Here is a 26,037-nt window from a genome sequence, read left to right on the forward strand (position 1 = left end):
GTACATAGCATAGTGGTGTGCGACTAGTGTGTCCATCGCCCGATCACATGACATTGTGATGACTCGTCACTCGTCCTTCATCTCGAGCCACCATTTTTCCCTTTAATCATCCTTTAGCGCCGCAAATGCGGCAATCCCCGACTCTGAAAGGGTTCAACATTTTGAGCTTGTAAAATGGACAATTGATAGGTTGAGAAAGAAGTACAGAAAGAAAAGTCATTTTGTAAGATATATTCTAGTGGTATAATGTATACAGTGATCTTGGAGTCCTTGATACAAAACATCAAGTTTTGCTTGTGACTCTTTCTTATTTTACAATGTCTCAAATTTAAGTATCTAGAATCAAAGTATAGTATATTAAGATAAGCTCACTATAATCAATGCTAAAGGACAAATTTTGATTAATTAGGAATCAAATTGTATTAAGGGTAATTGTCATGGTTTTGGAGTCTGTTAAGATCATGTACACTGTGAAGCCATGCCAGAGGCCACAAGGTGTCTAAGAGCAGGAGGTTGAGTGGGACAGTAGTGAAGTTATTAACAACACCGCCGTTACACCGCTAGTCCCCAGAGATTGAGAGTAAAGAAGGAAGAGAGCCAGAAGCAGCCAAGCTGGAGTGGCGGTGTTGCCAACAATGAGGAGCGAAGGGAGAGCCTAATAGAAAGGGAATGTGTAGCAAGAAAGAACAATAAGGATGAGATTACAATCAACAGTAGATCTCGGAACACCAAGCGGCAGAGCGGGGCACCGAGGCATGGACTTGGCAGAGTCCTTGATACATCTGTGGTGTTATGTAATACTAACCAAGATCTGTGCTAGTGGCCCATGTCCCTGAATTTTGTCACACCAAATGATAGAGGACTAGGTCTTATACATGCAATTGCAGGCCATTGCACCGCTGATCCTTTGTGGCCATAGTAACTAAAGAAACAGAGTGCAGCATAGTGGAATGCAGGATTATCAAAGGCTATTTGTAACTTTGTCATGTTGGAACATACTCTGTACATACTGATATAGCTGTGATCCCACTTGGGGACCCACATAACTGAGAGACAGTGTTATTACTTGATATTATGCAGTTCTACATAGATCACACTGTTTAGAGTACTCAACTCCCTCAGTTGCTAACTGAGGTAAACTTGAAGTATATTCATATAGATTAATTGCAGTAGATTAACTTGACTTAACAGGTACCCACAGCTGCCACACCACCAACTGAGATTAAGTTGACTTAACACCTCAGATAAAATATATGCAAAAATGAAAGACATGGACTATTTATTGCCAGCTTCAGCTTCAACAATGCATTGTGAATTGTACCATTTTCATCTTAATTGATAGTTATATATTGTGTAAATTATTCAATATAACAATCTCACCAGAATAAAAATGACAAAGACTGAAATCAATCTTGTGCATACTCTGACATACCCACTGTGAGCTTGTCCTACAAACAAGTGATTCAAACCCAAATCCCAAATACTTGCTAAAGCAGTACTGTACATTCTCAATCAGGGAAAATACATTGAACATTAAACTTGTCAATATTCTTTACTGCCTTAGGCATACAATATAGGGATATATCATTGATAAAAGGTGATAATGACAGAATCTCCAGAACCTGCAACAAATTTCTGCATGAAGACACTGTAGAATGGAACTTTTTGTAACACTCCTGTCTCTTGGCATCTGCAAAACATGGATATTTGGCTAAGGGCTGAGAGCAGATCCCAGCCAATCCCAGTACTGAAAGCACTGAGAGCAGGTTGCTCTGAGTGCTTTCACTGCTGGGAAATGCTCTCAACTGCTTTCAGACCCTTAGCCAAAATACAGGTTTTGCAGATGTGGCAACAAGTCTGTCTTGGATAAAATGAGTGACCTAACAAAAATGCTGGATGTTGCTGATACCAAAATAGACTCTGAGTATGTGTTACTCCAATGCAAACAAATGAAGAACTGGAAACTGATTTATACCATTAACCATAAACCAATGTCCAGATCCTTTTTAAAACCAGAGCCACAACTGCATTTTCTTTGAGAAGTCCCAACGACTACAGAAACAGCTCTGGGGATAGTGATACATCATGAGCAGAGCTTGCCTCTAAACTATGACTGAAGACATTATTGTACAATAGATTACACTCTGATGAAGCTATATATACTCCCCCTATCAATATCACAGATTGACTCAAGACATTGAATGACAATATCAACTGTGAATTGAGTGCAGTAAAAAATGACTTTCAACAAACCTGCATATTGGATATTTCAAGATATATTAGTGATATTACTCTTTCCTTCAAAGACTCAAAATGACTCATTACATCAGTTGCACTGACTCAACATACATGTTTCTCTGCACAGCCATACTCCATTACATATCTTATGGCAGCAAAATTCTATTCAAAATATTACTCGGTCATCAATGACTTGCAGTAAGTCAAATCTTGTTTTACATGATCATATATTCTTGAAAAACTCATAATATGACTCTTAATACTGCTTTACAGCAACATTTAATCTCAAACTTAGTTCATGCTGGCCAAATGAATGGAGTCATGCCTAGTCATGCCAATGCATTTTACCCCCCAAAAACACACCCTTGATATAACTAAAGCTGTGTTTCTACAGCTTTGCATTCTGATCTACAGACCCGATTTTAATACATCCAAAAAAGAAAATTTCCTGCCAGATTACCGATCGCTACCTACAAGGACCTCCTCTTTCAGAGTCGGTGATGCAAAGCTCTGTCAAGCCCATGCCTCGGGCCTCCATTCCGCCGCTCGGTACTCCGAAGATCCACTCATTATTGTAATCTCTTCTTATTGTTCTTTCTCACTACACATACCCTTTCGTTCTAGTCTCTCCTTATTGTCTTTTACTCTACCCTGCAGGTACTACTCGTATAGCTCCTAGTAGTTAGTCTGGCGCTCCGCACCGCTGCGCCGTTCCGTAGATATAAATACTGCCTGTACGCTACTGTAGTTCCTCAGTTTAATTATCAACTTAGATTCCCTCCTTAACTCTGTGCTCCTCTAAGTCTTCAGGCTCATCGCCTTGAAGTACTCTCTACTATAACCTTAGAACTTCGACGTTCTCTGGTTCACTCCTCGTCACCGGCGTTACCGCCGCTCCGACTTGGCTGTTACTTAGCTCCTCCCTCTATACTCTCGATCTCCGGGGACTAACGGCATAACGGCGGTGTTGTTAATAACTTCACTACTGTCCCACTCATCTTCCGCACTTAGACACCTTGTGGCTTTGGCACGGTTACACGGTGTACATGATCTTACCAAGCTCTCACATGGGACGCAAAATGGAGTACATAGGCGGGAGGGTCGAGGTTCCTTTTTGATTTTTGATTTCTTAAATACTATCGGACCGAGAATTGATAAACCGTGATCGGACCGAGAATTAATAAGTCATGTGGACAAAAAACTTTATCACTCCATCTTCGAGGATAACCTGCACTATATTGCTTTCCAGGCATGCATCAACCACCCAAGCGGGCGAAGAAGAGTAATAAAAGTTTGTCAGCTCTAGTCACTATCTCCCTCAGTTACCTGATAAAATTTGGGACAGAAATCGAGTGGATAGTACAAAATTTGTCCACCATCGAAACCCTGACACCCGAAGCATTGTATCAAGAAACTCATCCAACACTGGAGGTATATGCTAGAGCTGTAGAATATCAGGGAGTTCTCAATGCAAGCCTGCTATAAGCTTTTCATAGTACCTGCTGCTAATCTCATTATTTACTTAGTGGAACAACTTTTTTCGGCAGCTTAAATCAGTTTCACTCGAAAATAACCCCAAAGCTATCCATGTAGTACAGAATACCTACCTCCGATTTATTCAGTCAAAGGATCTGAATGATCAAGCTACTCATCAGGAAAAGCGGCGCCTTGTATTAAAGTTTCCTTTTCATATTTTTTTCCAGATATTGATTATTCCGATGATACAGATCCTTCATCTTGGTATCAATCATAAATCCTATACTCTTGCTTCTGCTATCATTCAGGGAGAATCCTCCTTTAAATTGCCTTGTGGTACCATACTGAATTTAGTGCAGAGGGATTTCTGCAAAGCACCATTCCCTCTTCATACACAGATGTATGATTCTGCTGTACCACTGGGATGTTCTGGAGCTATTGTTGATGAGGCTCATGGCTTCAGAATTGTTCTTGAAACTGAATCAGTTTTGTTCTATACTGGAGGTATTATTTCAGTATCATCATAAATTATGATTTACTGATACAATTTTTGTAAGACCACTCCAAATTCATCTTCAAATCTATCAAGCTTGTGGTAATCCGGGGGGTGGGCATGACACCTCCAACTGCTGACAGCAAGGCCTTCTATAGCTGGCTTGCAGAGGTTATTGAATTTGGTTGTTATTACCGTAGGAATCAAAGAGTAAGCCAATTTATTCCTTTAATCTGAATTATTCTTGTAATTAAAATATTCTATGAGCCTACACACCCAGGCATTATGGCACAGGTTGGACTTACCATGGGTGCACGTCATATACCTGCCAGCATGCGGAAAGTTGGTTATGGTACTAGCTATTATCGGAAATTATCTGATGAATCCAAGCAGTTGCATGACGAGGATGCTATTGCCGCATCTGGCATCTTTTGGTCAATGGCTTTGTCCACTATGCCTGCTGAAGTAACTGCACCAATGGTAGAAATACTCAGTAACTGCAACATTCCCCATATGGCTACTCAGTATGTAGCACCTGGTATGTTTTATCTCATATCATATAGTCTAAATGACTAATGTATAACATAGGGAAAGGTTTTCACCTACAAATTGGTGAAAGACACATGATTTATCCTAATGTAAACAGGGCTCCCCCAGAGCTCTATATGATCAGTGGTTATTCAGCGTATGTTTTATCAGATATAATTTGTCTTTGTTCTCATGTATCAATAGGCATGCTCATACTGACCCTTGCTATGCACCATTTGCATTCAACCTTAATGTTGGGCGCAGTCAGCAAGACACAAAAACAGCTAGACAAAATATCAATATTCCTGCTTATGGTGGAGCAAATTTTGTCAATGCGAATCTGCTTGTGGTGGTTGTTGGTGCAGTTGGAACCATATTTGCATTTTGTAGAGGGAGCAGACAGACTAGACGTCAAGCCCGCCATCATACGCAACGTCGCTATTCAGGTTACGACTGATACTTTCCTTTGTTTCCTTCGATCACTTTCACTTCTTATTGTTCTCTAAATTACTTACATGCTACTTACTTACAATTTGAGGTTTCACATACACGTCGCAGCCTCACGCACGATGATACGTATCAATAGTTCCTATATATTTGCTACAGATGTACGGGACAGGCCCCCAGTTTACAACTTATTGAGCAATACTACTCTTTTGGACATACGACGGACACTCGCACTACATCTGGAGCCCACCCGAGTTTGAGCACAATTCCGCCGACACGTTCAAAGCCATCCGGCATACCAGTCCCAGTCCGAACACTGCCTGCACGAGACAGTGTTCCGTCGACGTCCCACCGACAGTTTCTAAACACAGGGAGGCGTCAGTTCCAGTTCCCAGCGGAGGTGACACATCACGAAGCCAATAGATCTGACAAAGAGGCAGACGTCAGACAGCCTGTTGCAGACACACCGAACGAAGCACTTACAAGCGAGTTCACCCCTCTGGTGACCACACCCTCCTCTGTATCATCTCTGTCATCTTTATCACCATCGCCACCACCTATTGTACCTACCCACATTCCATTCATGTCGACTCCACCTCCTCGCGCAGCCACAAAAGGTCCGGCATTCATGCCAGCCCCAGGTTCGACGCGAGCCCCGGACAAATTCAAGGGAAATAGCTCGCAGTTACGAGACTTTCTCGAGGAGTTTGAAGGACATGCTGTCACCCAGGAGCTAACCGACGACGAGAAAGTCCGCAGCATCTTGAAGTATGTTGATGGGATGACAAAGAGTTACTGGAAGACCTTGGATGGCTATGAGGAACGAGACTGGGCGAAGATGAAAACGGAATTGTTCGATGCTTACCCAGGTGCCAAGAAAGGTCATCGGTATACAGTAAAAGGCCTGTTGAAGCTTGCTGAGAGTTATGCACAGAAACGAATTGAAGAAGAAGCTGACCTCATTGAATACTACCGCCAGTTTCGAATCATGTCGAGGTTGTTGAAGAACGACAAGAAGGTGACAACCGACGAAATTAATCGTTACTTTTGGTACGGTATACACAAGCTAGATCGAAAGGAAATCCTGGGACGTATTGAGCTCAAAGACTCTACATTTGACAGGACTACAGTACCTGACATGGAGCTAGCCCTCAAGATGGGTCGAGAAGTCTTCAGCGACGATGTCCTGGGCATGGAATCCGATGACCCGATTGCAAAGATGTTTACGAAGCCAAAGAAGAAGAAGAAGAGTAAGGTTGTTGCCTTTGAGTCCTCGAGCGGAAGTGACAGTGAGGATGGAAGTGAATCGAGTGCTAGCTCCGAGGATGAGACAGTACATCAGAAGCCAAGGAAGAAGACCGTGAAGCAGGAGGTACGCACGAAGGTGATTGAAAAACCACAAACAGACAACATCGAGGACCTTGCGAAGCAGCTCCGAGCATTGCATGTCCATGATGTTAGCTACGCCGGTGTCTATGCTAAGCTCGTCGCTATTTCGCCTATCGTAGCCAGTGCCATCGCAGCACTCCCTCCGATTCCCCAGACAGCCCAGACAGCCGCTATTCCTGCCATCCAGATGACACCTTACCCAAATCCACCCACAAACCCGGCGACGTATCCAAACTCAATCCCAACGAATGGAAATAGCTATCGACGAGGAAGTCAGCCACAGAGACAAGCCTCCGGACCACTTCCGACGGACATCCTCTGCTTCTTTTGCAAGGAGAACCACCTCATCCGTGACTGCAACCACCTTTCTGAGTACCTAAGAGCAAATCGTGTTGCCCAAATTGGTCGTTGGTTCTGCTGGCCTGATAACCATCCACAAGCACGTTGTCGAATCCCAGCCGATCCCACTATAGGTATCAAAGGCACAATCAACCGCGATGTTTTGGCCGCGCCGGGTTTTTAGAGCGCCAAGCCGTTATGGGAGCGGTAACGGTGGAGGCAGAAAGTGAGGAAGAGGTAGAAGCGAGTTCATCGAAGGTCTGAAAGCAGACAGTGGAGATTATTGATGTGGATGCATTGGAGGATAGTGAGGACAGCGAGGATGATGAAGACAGTGAGAATATAGATGGTGGAGACACTTGGATGGAGTCGTTAGAGTTGGAACGACTCGAGGAGAATGCGGGGATGGCAGTGACTCGTTCGGCAGGTAAACGAAAGCAACGCGAGGAGGATATCGAAGACCAATCTAAAGTGAGGGGGACTCATCAGCCTTCTGATGCGCAGGTCAATCTGCCAGGACGACTCACCATGTCTGGAAACCAGCCAGCCTTCACATACGAATCCAAAGCAGAAGATCCACTTGCTGTGAACAAGATGTTCAAACGAATCCTTGATGTTGTTGTTCCTGACGTGACAGTGCGAGATCTTGTCTCACTCAGCGGAGACCTACGCAAGGAATGGCTAGACTATGCAAAAGTCCAACGCATTCCAAAAACCAAGGAGACGCCGGATGCCCAAACCAATATTGCAACGAGCGAGCCCCTCAAGATTGAATTTGCGACACCGTTACGAGAGATTGAAGTCGAATTGTTTGGGGGGAAGAAGGAGCTTGCGTTGTTGGATGAGGGTTCTGAGATTGTGTTGGTAAGGAAGGATGTATGGGAAGAACTGGGGTTTGAAGTCAATCGGGAGCAGGAGATGATGATGCGGACTGCGGATGGAAGCACTGCACCACTAGAGGGATGCGCCGAGTACCTCGAAATTATGGTGGATGGGTTACGGACATGGGCGCATGCGTTTATAGTCCCCTCAGGTCCTTTTCGAGTTCTGCTGGGTCGACCATGGCAAAAGCTGGTCCAGTTAGCGAAGGTGGAGACCAACGAGGCAGTCACTGTCACTATTCACGACCCACTAGGCCGCGATGCTCCACGAGTCATCCACACCAAGCCGAGGGTTGGTCCTAATACATCGTTCACAACGGGTTTGGACACGGGGGAACGTGTTTGGAAGAAGCCAAGGTATGGGAAATCAACCGGTCCGGAACCGGCAGGCAGTTCTTCCTCTCTTGCCACGCTCTTCTTCGACTTCACTTACTCACTTCACCCAACCCGCCATGTCCTCGCCTACAAGCGTGTCGCGCAAAGGGTTCAACCCATCCCGACCGTTATGCCTGACTACGCCAAAGTGATCCGAAGGTTCCCTGAAAATCCCCTTCTTTCCCTCCCAACGCTCTCTCCCAACCCAACACAATTTACGCCTGGTGTTCGCCTAACGGAGGATCGATTAGACGGACTGGGTGTGTTAACGAACAAATTTCTCTGGCCTGAAGAACGTCTACTAATGGCAGACGTATTGAAGAAGAACAAGTTGGGAATAGCTTGGGACGAAACAGAGAAAGGACGATTTCGCGAAGACTACTTCCCTCCCCTGAAAATCCCAACAATCGCACATACACCATGGGCCGAGAAGACACTACCAATACCTCCGGGAATTCGCGATAAGGTCATCCAGCTTGTCCGGGAGAAGGTTGCATCGGGACTGTACGAACCTTCAAATAGTTCGTACCGTTCGCAGTGGTTTGTGGTAGCGAAGTCAGATGGTGGCTTGCGCATTGTCCACAACCTCAAGAAACTTAACGCAATCACGGTGCGCGACTCAGGACAACCTCCCATCCTCCATCTCTTCCTCGAGCAATGTGGCGGTCGTGGCATCTATTCGGGAATAGATGTTATCGCAGGTTTCGACCACGGGACACTTCACGAGGATTCGAGAGACCCCACAACCTTTGATACCCCCATTGGAACGTTCCGCCTAGCTCGCATCCCCCAAGGGTGGACTGGATCCATCCCAGTCTTCCACGGACACGTCGCATTTCTGCTGCAGGATGAGACTGAGATCTCTCCGAATTTTGTGGACCACTTACCGGTTCTGGGACCAAGAACTCGATATGAGAAGCCAGCGGGAGGATACGAGGTGCTGGAGGAAAACCCGGGTATTCGTCGTTTCATTTGGGAGCATGCCACCGACCTCAACCGCATCCTTCATCGACTCAAACACGCAGGCGTTACCGTTTCTGCAAAGAAACTCAAGGTCGCAGTCCCGGAGCTCAAAATTGTAGGAACGGTCTGTACCTACGAAGGTCGACTCCCCGACAACAGCAAGATTGTGAAAATCCAGTCATGGCCAGCTTGCGAGTCTGTTACCGAAGTCAGAGGGTTCCTTGGGACTGCAGGAGTGCTTCGGGTTTGGATCCGGGACTTTGCAAGGATCACTCGCTCGCTTGTGAATCTGACGAAGAAGGATGCAACATTCGTTTGGCTACCAGAACACCAACAGGCTATGAGCACCATCAAGGAGGTTGTTTCGAAATGTGATGCCTTGGTCACTATCGACTACCTTTCTCCTCTTCCCGTCATCTTGGCTGTCGACTCCTCATACATTGCCTGTGGTATCATTCTCTCACAAGACAACAAGGATGGTAGACGACGACCCTCTCGTTTCTGGTCTATAGCCTGGAACGAACGTGAAGCTCGCTACTCACAGGCAAAAATCGAACTCTACGGTCTTTTTCGAGCCTTTCACGCGATGAAGGTATACCTCATCGGGGTCCAAAAACTCATTGTCGAAATGGATGCCTCGTATGTCAAAGGCATGATCAACAATCCTGATATGCATCCGAACGCAGCCGTCAACCGTTGGATAGCCGCCATACAACTTTTCGACTTCGACCTCAAACACATACCTGGGAAGGAATTCGTGGGTCCGGATGGGATTTCAAGGCGACGAAGAACAGTCGATGAAGGAGATGAACTAGAGGGAGCTGCTGAGGAATGGGTAGATGAAATTCTGAGTGCTGGTGTATGGATAGCAGGAGCTTGGGACAAGGAGGACAAGTTTGGTGGTATAGTCGAGTATCGAGGCACTGGAACGTCTTCGGCGTTCTGCCTGGCTGCACAAGGGGTAGCATCTGACGATGTGACGATCCCTTATAGTCAAGTAGCCCAACGACGTGACAACGAGCTTCGTACGATACAGGACTACCTCACAACCTTCACAACGCCATCCTCGCTTTCCACACTGCAACTCAAGCAATTCATTCAACGAGCCTCGCGATATTTTGTCAAAGCAAATCGTCTATGGCGACGAGAACACTCTGGCCGACATCAACTTGTCATTCTTCCCCTTCCTGATCGACTTTCCCTCCTACAACAAGCTCACGACGACTTAGGGCACAAAGGTTTTTATTCAACACGACGTACACTAGCAGATCGTTTCTGGTGGCCTAGCCTTGACGACGATCTTCACTGGTTCCTGAAGACATGCCATGAATGTCAAGTTCGCTCAACCGAAAAAGTTGTCATCCCACCCTCCATCTCTATCCCAGCCACCCTCTTTCGTAAAGCTCACATCGACGTCATGTATATGCCCATGGTCCAAGGCTTCAAGTTCATTGTTCAAGGTCGCTGTTCGCTATCTCGCTGGCCGGAATGGAGAATGCTGAAGAAGGAGAATGGGAAGACGTTAGGACAGTTCATCTTTGAGGAGATTCTGTGTCGATGGGGAGGACTCGAGGAAATCACAACCGATAATGGACCCTCGATTGTAGCAGCCTTGGATTGGCTTCGGGAACGGTACCACATCACTCATATCCGCATCGCTGCCTACAACTCTCAAGCAAACGGAGCTGTTGAGGTCTCACATCGTTACATTCGCGATGGAATTGTCAAGGCCTGTGGTAGTGACATCCGACAGTGGACAAGGGTTACGCCATATGTTTTCTGGGCCGACCGTATCACAGTCCGACGGGATATTGGTTACTCCCCTTACTATGCATCACACGGCGTTGAGCCACTTCTGCCTTTCGACATCACCCAAGCCACATTCCTTTTACCCGAAATCACCTCGAAGCTCTCAGATGCAGACCTTATTGGACTCAGAGCCCAGCAACTCGAACGGCGAGAAGTGGATTTAGCTCAAATCCATGACAAGGTGGTACAGAGTCGTTCTAAATCAGTCGAAGCCTTCCGCCGTTACCACAAGAATGTTATCAGGGACTACAAATTCAAGGCAGGCGACCTCGTCTTAATTCTCAATAAACGTATCGAAACTGGCATCTCCAAGAAGGCACTCCCTCGTTATTTCGGCCCCATGGTCATCGTCAAACGTACTCGCGGAGGAAACTATCGCTTAGCAGAACTTACGGGCGCCATCTCTCGTCTTCGATATGCAGCATTTCGCATTATTCCCTACCATTCGAGGTCAACGAAACGAATTAAGATTACGGAGTTTTTGGACAAAGAGGCATTGGATAGTATGGACAGCGAGGCAGTCGATGATTAGGTTTTCGTTCGACGCCGGTTCGAGCGAGGGCGCTCGAAATTCAAGTGAGGGGGAGATGTAGAGGGAGCAGACGGACTAGACGTCAAGCCCGCCATCATACGCAACGTCGCTATTCAGGTTACGACTGATACTTTCCTTTGTTTCCTTCGATCACTTTCACTTCTTATTGTTCTCTAAATTACTTACATGCTACTTACTTACAATTTGAGGTTTCACATACACGTCGCAGCCTCACGCACGATGATACATATCAATAGTTCCTATATATTTGCTACAGATGTACGGGACAGGCCCCCAGTTTACAACTTATTGAGCAATACTACTCTTTTGGACATACGACGGACACTCGCACTACAATTTGATCCCAGCCATGTCCATGGAACCACAGTAACAGGTGGTACACAAAACCTCAACCTGACATTTGCTTTTTCAAAAAAAGTTGGAGACTCATTTGCAGAACTTGATGCCCAGGATAGATTAGCATTTGGAGAATCTAACTGGGGAGCTGGAAAAGGAAATTTGGATTATGAAACATAACAAGCTATAAAGTAAAGAATCTGGGATATTAAATGCATATCAATCTCAAAAAGAAAACCATAACTTTTGATTAGAAGAATGATGTAAACTTCTATTTATCCCATAGTCATATTTATATAGTGATAAGTACTCTGCTCTGAAGTAAGAAGCTGATTCATATGCTTAACAAATTCAGTCCACATCCCTACCCACCCTACATTAATCAGGCCCCTTTTTACTGCTTTTTGTAGCAGATGGCAATGATTCTGGACTGTAGATGGAACATACTTGTGTGCATCAGGAAAGCTGGTAATGAAGGCTGACTTCAAATCGACTTTTGGTACAGCAGAATGTAGTGCATTCAGCCTTTCTAAACCAGATACAATTTCCCCAAAACTATAGCCAGTGGGCCATTGGCGTAGAGAGACTGTAGTTGAGTTTGATCCTGATATCACCAGTCCAAAATCTATTGAAGCCGGTTCTGTACCTGTTGACATTAGTTCTGGACCAGTCGGCATTCCTGAACCCATTGACAGTAGTCCTGAACCTATCGACATTGGTTCTGGAACCATTGATAGTAGTTCTAAACCCATCGACAATGGTTCTGGACTAGCCAACATTCCTGAACCCATCTACAGTAGTCCTGAGCCCATTGACAATGGTTCTGGACTAGTCGACATTCCTAAACCCATCGACAGTAGTTCAAAACCAATGTCAATAGATTCAGGACTAGCTGACATTGGTCCTGAACCCATCAACATTGATTCTGGACTAGTCAACATTCCTGAACCCATCGGCAGTAGTTCTGAACCCATCGACATTGGTCCTGAGGAAAGCCATCCAAAGAAAGTTGGTCCTGGATCCATCAACATTAGTTCCAAATCTTTGAAATCTTTTCCTGACTCTGTGGACAGTCCAAAGTTTGTTTCTTCTGAGGTGGTTGAACTGTAGAATGAAGGTTCGAAATCCACTGAAGCTTTATCTAACCCTGCCAAAATTTGGCCTGAACTTGTTTTTGGCCTCGTTTCTGAGTTCACTAGAGTTGGTCCTAGCCCCATAAACAACAGTTCTAAGTCCCGTGGATTCACCGAAGTTGTTTCTGAGCCTGCTGAATCGGAGAATGAAGACTGACGAATAGGATGTGGATATGTAAGACTCAAAGCTGTAGAGCATAGACCATATAGTTAAATGTCAGCTTCTAAACCAGGATAGGCTGAAATATATCGGTGAGGGCCATGAAAGCCAGAGGGAAGAAGTGTGTAGAGCAGAAGGTGTGCTGCTGGATAAATTCTTTGCACTGTTGTTACTGTATGAACCTGCCACTGCGAACTGAAGGGATCATATGTTGAGACAATGGCTTGATTATCAGCAGGGCTTCCGAGGAATTCATATATAAATGAAGAGCAGGCTTTGATAGAGAAATATGGATAGTCTTGTGTATATGTCGGAAGAATAATTGGGTTGACACCCTCCTGTAGCCACATATAATATCATAAGAAGAAGTGTAGGTTACCAGTAAGGCACTGCGACATACCATATTCCATAGTTTCACAGTTACTGTCTTTTGGGCTACTTTTGCTGGTTCTTCATTTTCATACATCAGGATTTTTGTCTCGGAAGTAATTGCCATTCGGCAGAGGTCAATTCCACATGTGACCATGTAAACTTAGTAAGTCTCCAACAGAAGGGTATAATTATAACCTGTACTTCTACTCTTGAGTCAATATATGTAACATATCAATGAATAACTACCAGCCATTGCTATGAGATAGTTGAGGTGATCCAAGTTGAACATATGCTTCTTCGGCAACCTGATTGAACTCATCAGGAACCCATTGATAACATTCATTCCGTGATTGGGGAATAGTTTCCCATAGAGCAGAAATATCTTCAAGATCAATTGTGATTCCACAGTTGATGAGTCCATAGTTCTGTGGAAAATGTCACGAAGCGGCAGAGGCGGAGTGACTAGCGGAGCAGGAAGCGGGGTGACTAAGCCAGGCAGTGAGGCGGAGCGACTAAGCAGGTCAGTGAGGCGGAGCCACTAAGCGGAGCGGAGGCGAACTGGTCCCAGATAATGACAGAGATATATTGAGTATCGTAGTCATAGGTAATAATAAGTAAGCACATACCTGGTCCCAGATAATGACAGAGAGGTCAAGATAAGGGACCAGGCTGTGGAGGGTTGGCTATATATACATAATCTAGTCTGCGAGAAACAACGATGTAATACTGTACAGTTCAGGGGCAAGGAAGGAGGCAGAAGCCGATAGAAAGAGAAGGTGGGTCAGGTGGATCAGTAATAGATAGATCAGTAATCGATGGAGATTGACAGCAGTGGGATGATGTATTGTACAAGTAAAGGCGTCGAGATGTTGAGAAAGGGAAAATGATAGGGGCTGCGTACTTTATGACATTACCCCCCTCCTTATGACCATTGCCCTCGATGGTCAAGGTTTTGCCGCTGTCAGATGTTTTTTGTGAAAGGCCCGAACAATTTTTGGTGCCCGGCTGAGGTTGGGTGCGGGTTCCCAAGAATTGTGTCCTGCATCGTAACCTTTCCATTTTACTAGATATTCCAACTTCTTCCATCGTACCCGACTGTCCAAGATCTCCTCCACTTCATATTCCGGTTCATCTTCATCTTCTAAGTATACCGGCTCTGGTGGTGTTGGTATTTCACCATTGATGGGGTTACCTTTCCATGGATATAGTTTGTCGACATGGAAGACAGGATGAAGGCGGTCTAGTGACAGGGGAAGGTCAAGGCGGTAATCCAGAGGTCCGACTTTCTCCAGAATGCGGTAAGGTCCTAGCTGTCGGTCTCCTAGCTTTTCGCTGGATAGCTGCAGGTTAATGTCCTCCGCACTTAGCCAGACTGGGTCCCCAACTTTGAATTGATGCGCTTTTCGCTTCCCACGTTCGTATCCCTCCTTTTGTTGCTTCTTTCCTAGATGTAAGGCAGCTCCAGCATCCTGTCGCGCTTCTCGGAGAATCTGTATGCGGTCATCCACCGCTGGAATGCCGCTGCGTTGACCAACCGGGATATTGAACAGGGGAAGGTATCCGTAGGTTAACTCGAATGGGGACATGCCTAGGGCCGAGTGAGTCTGCGAATTAATCACAAACTCCGCCATGGGGAGGTGTTCTGCCCAGTCATCTTGTCGTCGTCCCACGTAGAGGCAAATGTATTTTTCCACTTCCTGATTTGCGCGTTCAGTTTGGCCATTGGACTGAGGACGATATCCGGAGGTTAGATCTGATTTAATTCCCAGTCTAGCGAGGAGGGATTGCATGAGTTTAGCTGCAAACTGAGGTCCGCGGTCGGATTTGAAGTGGAGGGGAAGACCATGGAGACGGAAGATTTCTCGGTAATAGATATCGGCGACACCTTCGGCTGTAATGGAGCTGGTGCAAGGAATAGCATGGATTTGTTTTCCATACAGGTCTGTACAGACCAAGACTGCGTCGTATCCCTGGGAGTTAGGCAATTGTGTTATCAGGTCGACCCCTACCTCTTCCCAGAGGCCGGATGGTACATCCAGTGGTTGAGTTACAGCTCGTGGGTGCCATTGTATCTTCTTGCGAGCGCAAATCTCGCATCCCTCAACGTATTTCTCCACAAAAGAACGCAGTGTTGGCCACCAGAAGTGGGTGCTGACCAGGTCAAGTGTCCCATGTAATCCGGGATGTCCAGCAATTGGATGATCATGGCATTGACGGAGTACCTTGGTGCATAGATTGTCGTCTGCTGGTACATGTACCCGGCCCCGGTAGTAGACCAACCCGTTGTCCTCCTCCCATTCAGCTATCCCATTGGCCAAGCATTGTAACCCATGCTTCTTGACTGTTTCCAGACCTTCCAGTACTTGTGCGTCCCGTTCTGAGGCTTTCCGAATATGATCCTCTATGTCACGAAGCGGCAGAGGCGGAGTGACTAGCGGAGCAGGGAAGCGGAGTGACTAAGCAAGGCGATGAGGCGGAGCGACTAAGCAAGGCGGTGAGGCGGAGCGACTAAGCAGAGCGGAGGCAAACTGGTCCCAGATAATGACAGAGATGTATTGAGTATCGTAGTCATAGGTAACAATAAGTAAGCACATACCTGGTCCCAGATAATGACAGAGAGGTCAAGATGAGGGACCAGGCTGTGAGGGGTTGGCTTTATATACATAATCCGATCTGCGAGAAATGACGATGTAATACTGTACAGTTTAGGAACAAGGAAGGTGGCGGAAGCCAGTAGAAGGAGAAGGGTAACAGGTGGATCAGTAATCGATGATGGGGATCAGGTGGGTCAGTAATCGATGGGATTTGACAGTGATGTAATCGTACAAGTAAGGGCGTCGAGACGGTGAGAAAAGGAAAATGATAGGGGCTACATACTTCATGACACTCTAGGGGGTTCCGTAGGATTGAAGCGGCGATTTTGGTGAAGTGGCCAGGTTTAAGGACGGTCTGTTGCTGATTGTCATCGCTATCTGATACATGATGTACTGCCATACGAGAGAGAGCATCAGCTTGGGTGTTTACTCGGCCAGGACAGTGGATCATATGAAAATCAAACCGTGATAGATAGAGGGCCCATCGGGCTTGTCGACGGGTGAGGTCTTGTGCTGTGCGCCAGAATTCGAGGTTGGAGTGGTCGGTGATAATGTCGAATGATTGTGGAAGTCCTTCAATGCTTCAATGATGGCAAGCATCTCCCGATCGTATATTTCATAGTTCCGTTCTGCTGGCTGCATGGATGCCGATCTGAAGGCTACCGGGTGCCACTGACCATCGTCTTGCTTCTGCATGAGGGCGCCTCCCGTAGCAAAGCCTGATGCGTCTACCTCAATTCGAGTGGGCCAGTCTGGCACCCATAGAGCAAGGATTGGTGCGGAGATGAAGGCCTCTCGAAGGGTGTCAAATGCCTCCTGTTGCATACCAGTCCAGTTAAAGCTGGTATCCTTCTTGGTTAGGTTGTTCAAAGGTCGAGCTATTCTTGCAAAATTTCGGATAAAGCGCCGGTAGAAGTTTGCAAACCCCAAAAATCCTCGCAGTTCCCGGAGGTTGGTAGGGACTGGCCAGTCACGAACAGCCGCTACTTTGACTGGATCCATTCTCACCTCCCCTTCTGAAATGATAAGTCCAAGGTATTCGATCTGTTGCTGTTCAAATTCACACTTCTCTGGGCGCAAATAGAGGTCGTGCTTTTCTAGTCGCATTGATACTTCCCGTACCACTTGTTGGTGTTCCTTGAGGTCGTTACTGAATATGAGGATGTTGTCTAGGTAGACTGCCACCTTGCCAGCTGCAATGAGATCAGCAAATATCGCATTCATAAGTGCTTGGAATGTGGCAGGGGAATTCGTGAGACCGAAGAACATAACCTTAGGCTCGAACAAGCCCCGAGTTGTTGCAAATGCGCCTTTCCATTCATGCCCCTTCTTAATCTGCACATTATTGTAGCCCCAGCGAGCGTCAAACTTGGTGAAATATCACGCTCCCTGAAGCCGGCTAATGATATCAGCAACTAATGGGAGAGGGTATCGGTTCTTCACAGTATACTCATTCAGTTTCCGGTAGTCCTGTACGAAACGGAGTTTCCCATCCTTCTTCTTCACAAAGAAGACTGGAGATGAGATGGGTGACTTTGAGGGAACGATGTAGCCTTTCCGTAGGTTTTCTTCTAGAAAGCGGTCGAGTTCCTCCTGCTCGTTCAAGGACATTGGGTAAATCTTTGTCCGCATGGTTGCTGGTGCTCCGGGTACAAGATCGATAGCGTGATCCCAGGGCTGATGGGCAGGTAATTGCTCAGAGGCAGAGTCGGAGAAAACCTTCTTGAAGTCTCGGTACTGCTCAGGGACCATCTCCTCAAAGGTTTTAATGGGTTTATCGCGGTTAGCCTCCTCTGCTAGTTGTTGAGAATAAGTGAACCCTGCTGAGCACCATACTTCCTCTGTTTGTTCTTTCATTATCCCCGCTTTCACCCATGCCCGACGCGTTTTGTGATTGGCTCGTATTCGGTGTATTGGGGATTCTTCTGTTGCTGTTATGATTTCATTCTCCTCTAGGTCTGCCTCAGTGTGATTGGGTTCACGTTGGGATCCTTCGTTCAGGAGTTCCTGGATTGGACTATCGGTAGTAGACGCCACTAGGTGAGGGCGTGAAGTCTGCTCATCTTCCACTTCCTTTATATGTACCCGGGGTGGTTTTACTGAAAGTCGTCCCTTCTCCCAGTCAATCTCTGGATTTACCTTCCGTAACCAGGGGAGTCCGAGAATAATATCCTCTCCTCCTAAGTTTGTGATCAGGAAATCCATCCATCGCTCCTGGTTATCCACTGTGAGTGCTAAGCGTGCAAAGTGGGTGATTCGCCCGGCTCGGTTAGGTGTACCATCAATATTGAATACATCGATTGGTTTATGGAGGGGTGCGCAGGTTACGTGATTTCTGGTGGCGAAGTCTTGGTTTAAAAACAGGGCGGTAGCTCCACAGTCTACCATGGCTGCGGTTGTTATACTACGGTTCCTTCCTCTTAGTTTCGCATGAATTCGGAAATGTGGGGAGCTGGAATTTAATTCCCAGATAGATGATATTGTACATGATGGGAGCAAGTCATACAAAGAGGTAGCGAACATAGTAAACTGATTATGGGGTACTCTCGGTGCAGCCGGAGTGGGTACCCTCTTTAAAAACCCTGCTGAAAACCAAAGGACAGAGGAGACATGGCATTAGCACGGTCCAACAATTCCCTTATTTGTCCAATTTGGGTGGAGAAGTCCTGATTAGCGGGGCTCGGTATAGCAGGTCCAGCGACAGGTGTTGGGATTGAGGCGGCAATCTGAACTGATTTGTTTGGGAATAAGGTAAATGGTGCCGCCGTGGCTGAGATCTGCTGACGGCGAGGCTGCTGGCGTCGGCCACGGTTGCGACCAAGTCCCATGAACTTGTCCTGACAGACGGATTCTAGATGTCCTCGGTGTCCACAGTATCGGCAGGTAGTCTCCTTGTGTGGGCAATTCTGCTTAACATGGCCTTGAGCTCCACAACCAAAACATCGTCCGCGCATACGGGCAAGGAAGGCCTCCCTGCTATTCCCAGTGCTGGTGTGAGTAGCATCAATGTCCATGGCGTGAGGGTCGGCAGGGGTAATGTGAGCGGTGTGTGCGGGAGCGTGTCCGGTGTTTCGGCCGGTTATGGTGGGATCATGCAGGTAGACATCCACCGATATGGCTCATTTGATTGCCTCTTTCAAAGTCGGAGCAATTCCTTGGGTGATATTTACGATGATAAGGTGTTGTCGGATCTCCGGAAGTAAGGCAGTGAAGAAGCGTTCCCGTAAATCAATATCAGACATTTCAGTCCGATCTCCGATATCCTTGAACTTCTGGGCAAATTCTGCAACTGTCTGCCCTTTACTTTGTCTGAGGTTCTTGATCTCGCTACGGGCTTCCATACCTGGGTCCATTGGTTCAAACCGCTGGCTAAATTCCTTCAAGAACGTATTCCAATTTCCTCCGAAAGGGGGATTCTCTGCACTGAAGTGTAACAGATGGGGAGTTGCCCAATCTCCAGCACTTTCTGTGAAGAAGCCCAGGGCGGACTTGATAAGTTTAACTTGGCTCTTGGCGAGATCCGGTTGTTCTGACGCCCAATTTTGGAACTGAGCCATGAAGCGACGAGCTTCAGCACCATCTTTACCCTTGAAGACCTCGGGTTTGTTCATGCTTGACTTGGAGGATGAGTGTTCCTCCATGGCTGTAGCAAGGCTGGCTACTTGTCTGATGAGCTGAGCCATGAGATCCTCAGCGGAGGTATTTGGGGTAGGCGGGACAGGAGTCGACATGATGGGAGTAGGCAATCGGGGCTGGGGAATTGGCAGGAAGGTTATATTGCTCACAGTGAGTGGCTCTCGGATGGAGTTGGAAAGGGCATTGGGGCAAGGTTGAGACTGGCAATCACGCCAACTATCGTTGTTGTTGTGGGTGTGAGCTTGGTCTCTGGGGTCAAGTGCGTGCGGGAGTGCGGAGCAGTCTATACTGGCAGCAGGTGTTTCAGAATTGGGCGGGACTGGGGAAGACGTGGTGTCTACGGATCCTGCAAGGACAACCTTATCGGTAGGCTGTCAGTGCAGTAATGGATCTTGACCTAATGTCACGAAGCGGCAGAGGCGGAGTGACTAGCGGAGCAGGAAGCGGGGTGACTAAGCCAGGCAGTGAGGTGGAGCGACTAAGCAGGTCAGTGAGGCGGAGCAACTAAGCGGAGCGGAGGCGAACTGGTCCCAGATAATGACAGAGATATATTGAGTATCGTAGTCATAGGTAATAATAAGTAAGCACATACCTGGTCCCAGATAATGACAGAGAGGTCAAGATAAGGGACCAGGCTGTGGAGGGTTGGCTATATATACATAATCTAGTCTGCGAGAAACAATGATGTAATACTGTACAGTTCAGGGGCAAGGAAGGAGGCGGAAGCCGATAGAAAGAGAAGGTGGGTCAGGTGGATCAGTAATAGATAGATCAGTAATCGATGGAGATTGACAGCAGTGGGATGATGTATTGTACAAGTAAAGGTGTTGAGACAGTGAGAAAGGGAAAATGATAGGGGCTGCGTACTTTATGACAGAAAATCAAATATAACATTTGGAGCAACCCCAGATGGTATATTGGCTGCCTGTTGTGTCCGAGTTTTGTGATTGTTCCAATAGTGGACAAACTCATTGACACCAAGTTGAACTATTTTTGGCCAGATCCAGTTGAAGAGATTGCTAATCTTAGTGTGAGATAATAATCTGAAAGTAAGAAGTTGAAACTTACAGATGAAGGTCACTGCCAGGCTGAAAGTACCCCTGCTCCTTACCAAGTTCAATTGCTGACCGAATGGTTTTTCCTTTGAATTTAAGCCAGTGGCCCCAGGATCCCTCAATCACAATATTCAATGTACTTGGGAGAGCCACAAAGGCAGGTCTCTCTAAATCAGCTGCATATTTTTCACTATATTATCACTGTTTAGCATGTTTACCAAATACAGATATAGGGACTAACCGGAGGGCTGTATGACAAGCATACATTTCTCCTGTTTCACTTCCTCCATCAACTGTAAGCTGCTGGCATATCACTATAAAGATAAAGTGGTGGCTTGAAGTAAGTACCAAGTGGATGAAATAAAAATCATATAATTTACTCACTGCCATATTTTTCAACAAAGTCCAAATAAATGTGTCTGACTGTGCTAGAGCACCGAGCATTAGGTACTACAATCTCAAAAAGAATTTTACCAGATGAATGGTCCCGTAATCCATAAATGCCTATGCTTGCAGAACCCATGCGAAGAGCTTTCCAGTTCATTTTTTCATGACCATCATCATGGACTTCTTGAAAAACTCCATCACCTAAGTGAAGCAAACCCCGGGGTCTAGGTATCCTTTTCCCTGGAAATCGAGTTTCTGCTCCATGTGGAAAATTGTCTCTCATGATAGACTGTACAGTATCACTAAATCATAAGTAGAATCAGTACTAACAATAGTCTTTATATGCACCAAAACTTGCCGAGGTATAAAAATATTATGTTCAAGTCTAAGATTTTGCTGAATGGTTGAAGGTCCATTTTGTGCAGCAATATCAGCAGAAACAGCTTTTGTAACAGAAGTAGTTGCAACTGGAAGTGGTGGAGGTTTATTGACTGTTGGTATTTGAAATTGACGATTAAGTTTTTTCAAAGTTGTCATACTGCAATGAATTCAAGTGAGTCAGCTATAGGTAATAGTTGTTGAAATATATGTTCATACCTGATTTTGTATCCCTCCTTCTCCTGAAGATACTGGAGTCTTTGCTTCAAAGACAGATTGCGATGTGCATATTGTTGCAGAATTTCCTGGAGCCAAACATCTGCTGGGCCTAGAAAGATAATACACCAGTCTTATACCAGAAATATGTATTGTGCAAGCATCTTACGAGTCCCATTTTGGTGTCCATTAACTCCTGAGGAGTTAGGCATGATATAACAGCAGCAAGGAAAGAGGGTATGTGAAAGTTGTGATTTTGCCGATTTTTTCCAGATGGTATATATGTGTCAAAAATATTAGGCATCACCATCACCATGCCTATCGCCACAATCATCATGGCTGTTGTGGTGATGCTATTTAGCATGATGATAATCATAATGCTACTCTGAATATATATATACCTTCATTCCGAGCTTCGAGATACTTATTCTCAGTTATGACTACCTCTTCTACCGACTACACTATCTGCTTCGATCCTGAGAAGCCTACCTTTAGCTGTAAACGAGCATTTGCTTACAAGGATTATGAAGGCCTTTGTGCTCGCTCTCTTCACCTTTCAGCTTTGGTGGATCCTGAAGAAGTGAAGAGAGATGCTGTCTGTATAAATCCAGCCTATCCCTATAAATCACTTATGCCAGCTTCATATTTTTCTTTACAGGCTGCTCCTGTCTGTGAAGGATGTGGTGCTATTGTTATGTTTATGCCTGCAGGGGTAAAACTCTGTGGTGCTTGTGAGTGAAAAGGTATTTATAGCTTCAAGTGCCATTCATCACAATATTTCATTGATCAAACACTGAACTTATCAGTCAATAGTCATACAAAAGACCCCCCTGCAACTGAGCTATTGTCATCTAGTAGGGACCTGCAGACACAGAAACAGTTGGCAAGGAGTTCTGCAATGGCTCATCGGATACTTCCTACTGGAAAGGCTGCAGCTTCTACAAATACCTCTAGTACAACTGCCCATTCAGCAGGGGCATATGGTGGCCGAATTATCAAGCTATATCTTGCACCTATATCTCCCAGAGGGACTGAGGTGTGGAAGAAAATTGGAGTTGCCAGTGGAAATTTTCCGGAGAATGATTTATTCCGAGGTATGATATCTTTGCACTCATTTCTGTATATCTGAACTGCAGCTTGATTGTTAGAGTGCATGAATGAAATGCTGGCACATTGGAATCTTGTTTGGGACAAAAAATCGACTGAAAGTTTGACTCTGTTAGTATTGAATTTTGTCTGGTGTCTTCAATAAGCTGACCAGTATATTTGGATCATACAGTGAGCACATTGACACCCGATTTTATGGTAATATTACCCCCCGGCCTGGGAGTGAACTTCAGACTATTGGCTATTTCTATGATGCCAATGATAGCAATCTTCCTGGTGATAAAAACAAAAGATGCCCTACAGTGACAAGACCCCCCAAAAGCCCATTTATCTATCTTGAAGGTTATATCAATGTGGATGATGTGAGCACTATCTACCTTGAACTTTTCTTTTTTAATATCACAGTGTAGTTTGAGGAATCAACTGGAACCCAGGCCCCAGATTGGATGAAAAATCCAAAAGATCTCCAGAAAAAGAGAAAACTTGCTACTCTTGTTACAACTCTTAGCTCCCAGCAAAAAAAATCCTGTATGTACCATATTATCGGTGATTAACAGTTTTTGATTTTTGACTAGCTGTTCCTGCATTACTTAAATCAACTTGGATACCCCAAGTGCCTTCAGGCAGTACAAAAATCGACCTATTATTTGCAAAGATTTCCTTTGATGATCAGAGACAAGCTGATTTAATTGCATATCCTGAGATAGATAATACTATCCCAGGTTATCTCTGTGATGAAGAGTTCGACATTGGAGCAACAAAAAAAGTTTACAAGGTAAATATTTGCTATGGCTATATACCCCACTACTTTTGCTCACAAACTTACTTATATAGATTATCATTGATGGAAAAGAATGGGCTGCAAAAAGGTTTTGGAATATTGGGAATGGTGATGAGCTGGTTTCAGTAATGGAAAACCACTCTGAAATTGAGAATGAAGCAATCCAACTTTGCCAACTCTGCCGACTTCTTGCAGCATTTATAGATCAGGCAAAAAACAAATCAGATGAATCTTTCTACAGGTGAGTTAGGCTAAAGTTATACTATTAAAAAGCTAACTTACATAAACCTATACACAAGATTTGAAAGTAACTGACTTTTGGATTGCCCTGGAAAGCCCTGGGAAGGAAGGTGTTCCTTCACCTGCCTCTAGAGTCAGTGACATTGTTTATAGTGGTATTGATTCCCAAAAAAAGTTCATTACCTGGTTACTGGAACCAATGCGGCCTCGGGCATCAGTCACAACAAAATGGTCAGGAACTATGCAGCATCCTTTGCACAATAGCAAACTCGGGGATACTTTAATGACTTTTGTACACTTTGCATACCATTGGACATACAAGACTCTGGTGTTTGCTGATTTGCAAAGTAAGTTTTATACTCAGCCTTTGATTCAAACTGCTAGCAATCTGATACACCTGTATCCAGCTACTCGGGTTGAAACAGTTGTTGGTGGCAGTGGGGACCACATTCTTTTTGATGTTATGACTCATACTCTAGCAGGGTAAGCTCATATATTCAGTAAGCTATGATGCCTCACCATTTTTATTTAGTCAAAGTGGAGTTGGTGATCATGGGTTAGAAGGTATCCAGAAATTCTGTGATATGCATGAATGTAGAAATAAGTGCAAAAATCTTGGTCTTGGGCTTCTCAAAACTGCTGCCTTCGAAGAAAATAATGAACCAAGTACAGACGAAGAATCAGGAGAAGATTCCGGGACGGAGCAGGAGCAGCAGTCACTTCAAATACAGATCTTCCGATATTAAAATGCACCGAAATTTCTCAATATATTACATTAGTATTATTACTTATGTTTGCCAGCACAGGGGTTTGAACCTAAAAAGCCTAGGGGAGAATCAGGACCAACATTATTCACAGAAGGGGAGCATTTCCGCTTTGCCATAGGGACAGTCATCAGGTGTCAGATTAGTTCCTAATAATACATTCTGTTGTTTATGTAACTTGCTACGTGGCTGATCAAATTGTAAAATTCTCGGTCTGATCACGGTTTATCAATTCTCGGTCCGATAGTATTTAAGAAATCAAAAATCAAAAATGAACCTCGACCCTCCCGCCTACGACATGCAAAAGCCATGGCAGTTCAAATGAACTGCCATTAAGGCATCCACTGTGGCATCTAGTTGTGACCAGTGACTGTCACGGACTGGCAGGGATCAGCATCAGCCATGACTTCGGCATGACATGTGGTGTTTCACTGTATTTTTTATTTTTGTTGACTCTTTCTCAATATTGCATGTAAGTACAGAATTCCCTATGTCATTTAGTAGAGTAATATTCTTACAAATCATAAATATTATCTCTTCATTTCAAAGAACTTCAACTTTTCATCTCCAAGACCTGTATTGTTGGCTAGTGCAGCTTGAAGCACCTAATATTTTTACTCTCCTTACTTTGGCTGCTAAAGAGCATTATTGAGCCCCAGTCAATGATATTGTACAAAGAAGACTGTTGATAGATAATATATAAATGACTTGTTATAAGAAGTGCTCTTAATAATTATGCAGCTGTAATAACAACAGTTCATGCTTCATTTGGATCAGTAATAAGGACTGTTAATTATAATGAGATAAGGAATTGAATCCATGAGTGCTAAAAGAACAAAAACTCACCTGCACACTCCAGCTGCACCAAACTCATTCATAGTATGGAATATATCGAGTCACATACTATAATTACATTTTATTGTGCACCAATTTCATTATTTATTGATGGCTAACTGTAGCAGCCTTAGTAAGTTAAGTAGATTAATGGTGGGGGCAAGCCCCCACACCCCTAGGTCCTAACTGACCAAGTTGCTGGAGCTTTGGCAATCCCAGCAACAGGTTTCAGATATTCTGGGTCTCAGCATTCAGTACAGACTTGTAATATTAGATGTATTTATAATCACACAAGCTTACAGTGACACGCAAATCAAATCCACACCCCCCAATTTGGAAATTTTGTGATTAAACTGTTTTTGTGAACATTTTTGTATGCTATATCCTGTAAAGCATGTTGATTCTACTATAAAGACTTACTTGTGGCAATATAAGCTGTTTGAACCCTCAAGATTCAATATTCTGAGCAGAGGAACAACAGATTTACACAGATTTACGGTTCTGGGCTGGTGACATAAGGCCTTCCAAATCGGGGGGTGTGGATTTGATTTGC

The 26,037-nt window shown here is 45.1% G+C and overlaps 4 protein-coding genes across 4 annotated transcripts; 3 read left to right on the forward strand and 1 right to left on the reverse strand.

Annotated features, from left to right (window-relative positions):
- Positions 1 to 4,348: 4,348 nt before the first annotated feature.
- Positions 4,349 to 4,893, forward strand: C8R40DRAFT_1017286 (uncharacterized protein; the record flags this gene model as incomplete). Its single annotated transcript, XM_046222946.1, has 3 exons — positions 4,349 to 4,417; positions 4,475 to 4,745; positions 4,796 to 4,893. Coding segments are annotated over 3 exons (438 nt in total), but the record flags the coding sequence as incomplete, so codon positions are not given.
- A 7,405-nt stretch (positions 4,894 to 12,298) lies between these two features.
- On the forward strand, positions 12,299 to 12,937 carry C8R40DRAFT_1176141 (uncharacterized protein; the record flags this gene model as incomplete). Its single annotated transcript, XM_046232465.1, has 2 exons — positions 12,299 to 12,341; positions 12,393 to 12,937. 2 exons carry the CDS (start codon positions 12,299 to 12,301, stop codon positions 12,935 to 12,937), a joined length of 588 nt encoding a protein of 195 aa, XP_046081128.1.
- Positions 12,938 to 20,590: 7,653 nt separating this feature from the next.
- Positions 20,591 to 21,970, reverse strand: C8R40DRAFT_1163319 (uncharacterized protein; the record flags this gene model as incomplete). Its single annotated transcript, XM_046230356.1, has 7 exons — positions 20,591 to 20,741; positions 20,791 to 20,967; positions 21,019 to 21,091; positions 21,162 to 21,466; positions 21,523 to 21,702; positions 21,762 to 21,870; positions 21,928 to 21,970. 7 exons carry the CDS (start codon positions 21,968 to 21,970, stop codon positions 20,591 to 20,593), a joined length of 1,038 nt encoding a protein of 345 aa, XP_046081129.1.
- A 1,974-nt stretch (positions 21,971 to 23,944) lies between these two features.
- Positions 23,945 to 24,226, forward strand: C8R40DRAFT_999639 (uncharacterized protein; the record flags this gene model as incomplete). Its single annotated transcript, XM_046236810.1, has 1 exon — positions 23,945 to 24,226. A coding segment is annotated over one exon (282 nt), but the record flags the coding sequence as incomplete, so codon positions are not given.
- Between the last annotated feature and the right edge of the window lie 1,811 nt (positions 24,227 to 26,037).

The sequence above is a fragment of the Lentinula edodes genome, assembly GCF_021015755.1.
Source record: "Lentinula edodes strain Le(Bin) 0899 ss11 chromosome Unknown C8R40scaffold_49, whole genome shotgun sequence".
Lineage (NCBI taxonomy): Eukaryota > Fungi > Basidiomycota > Agaricomycetes > Agaricales > Omphalotaceae > Lentinula > Lentinula edodes.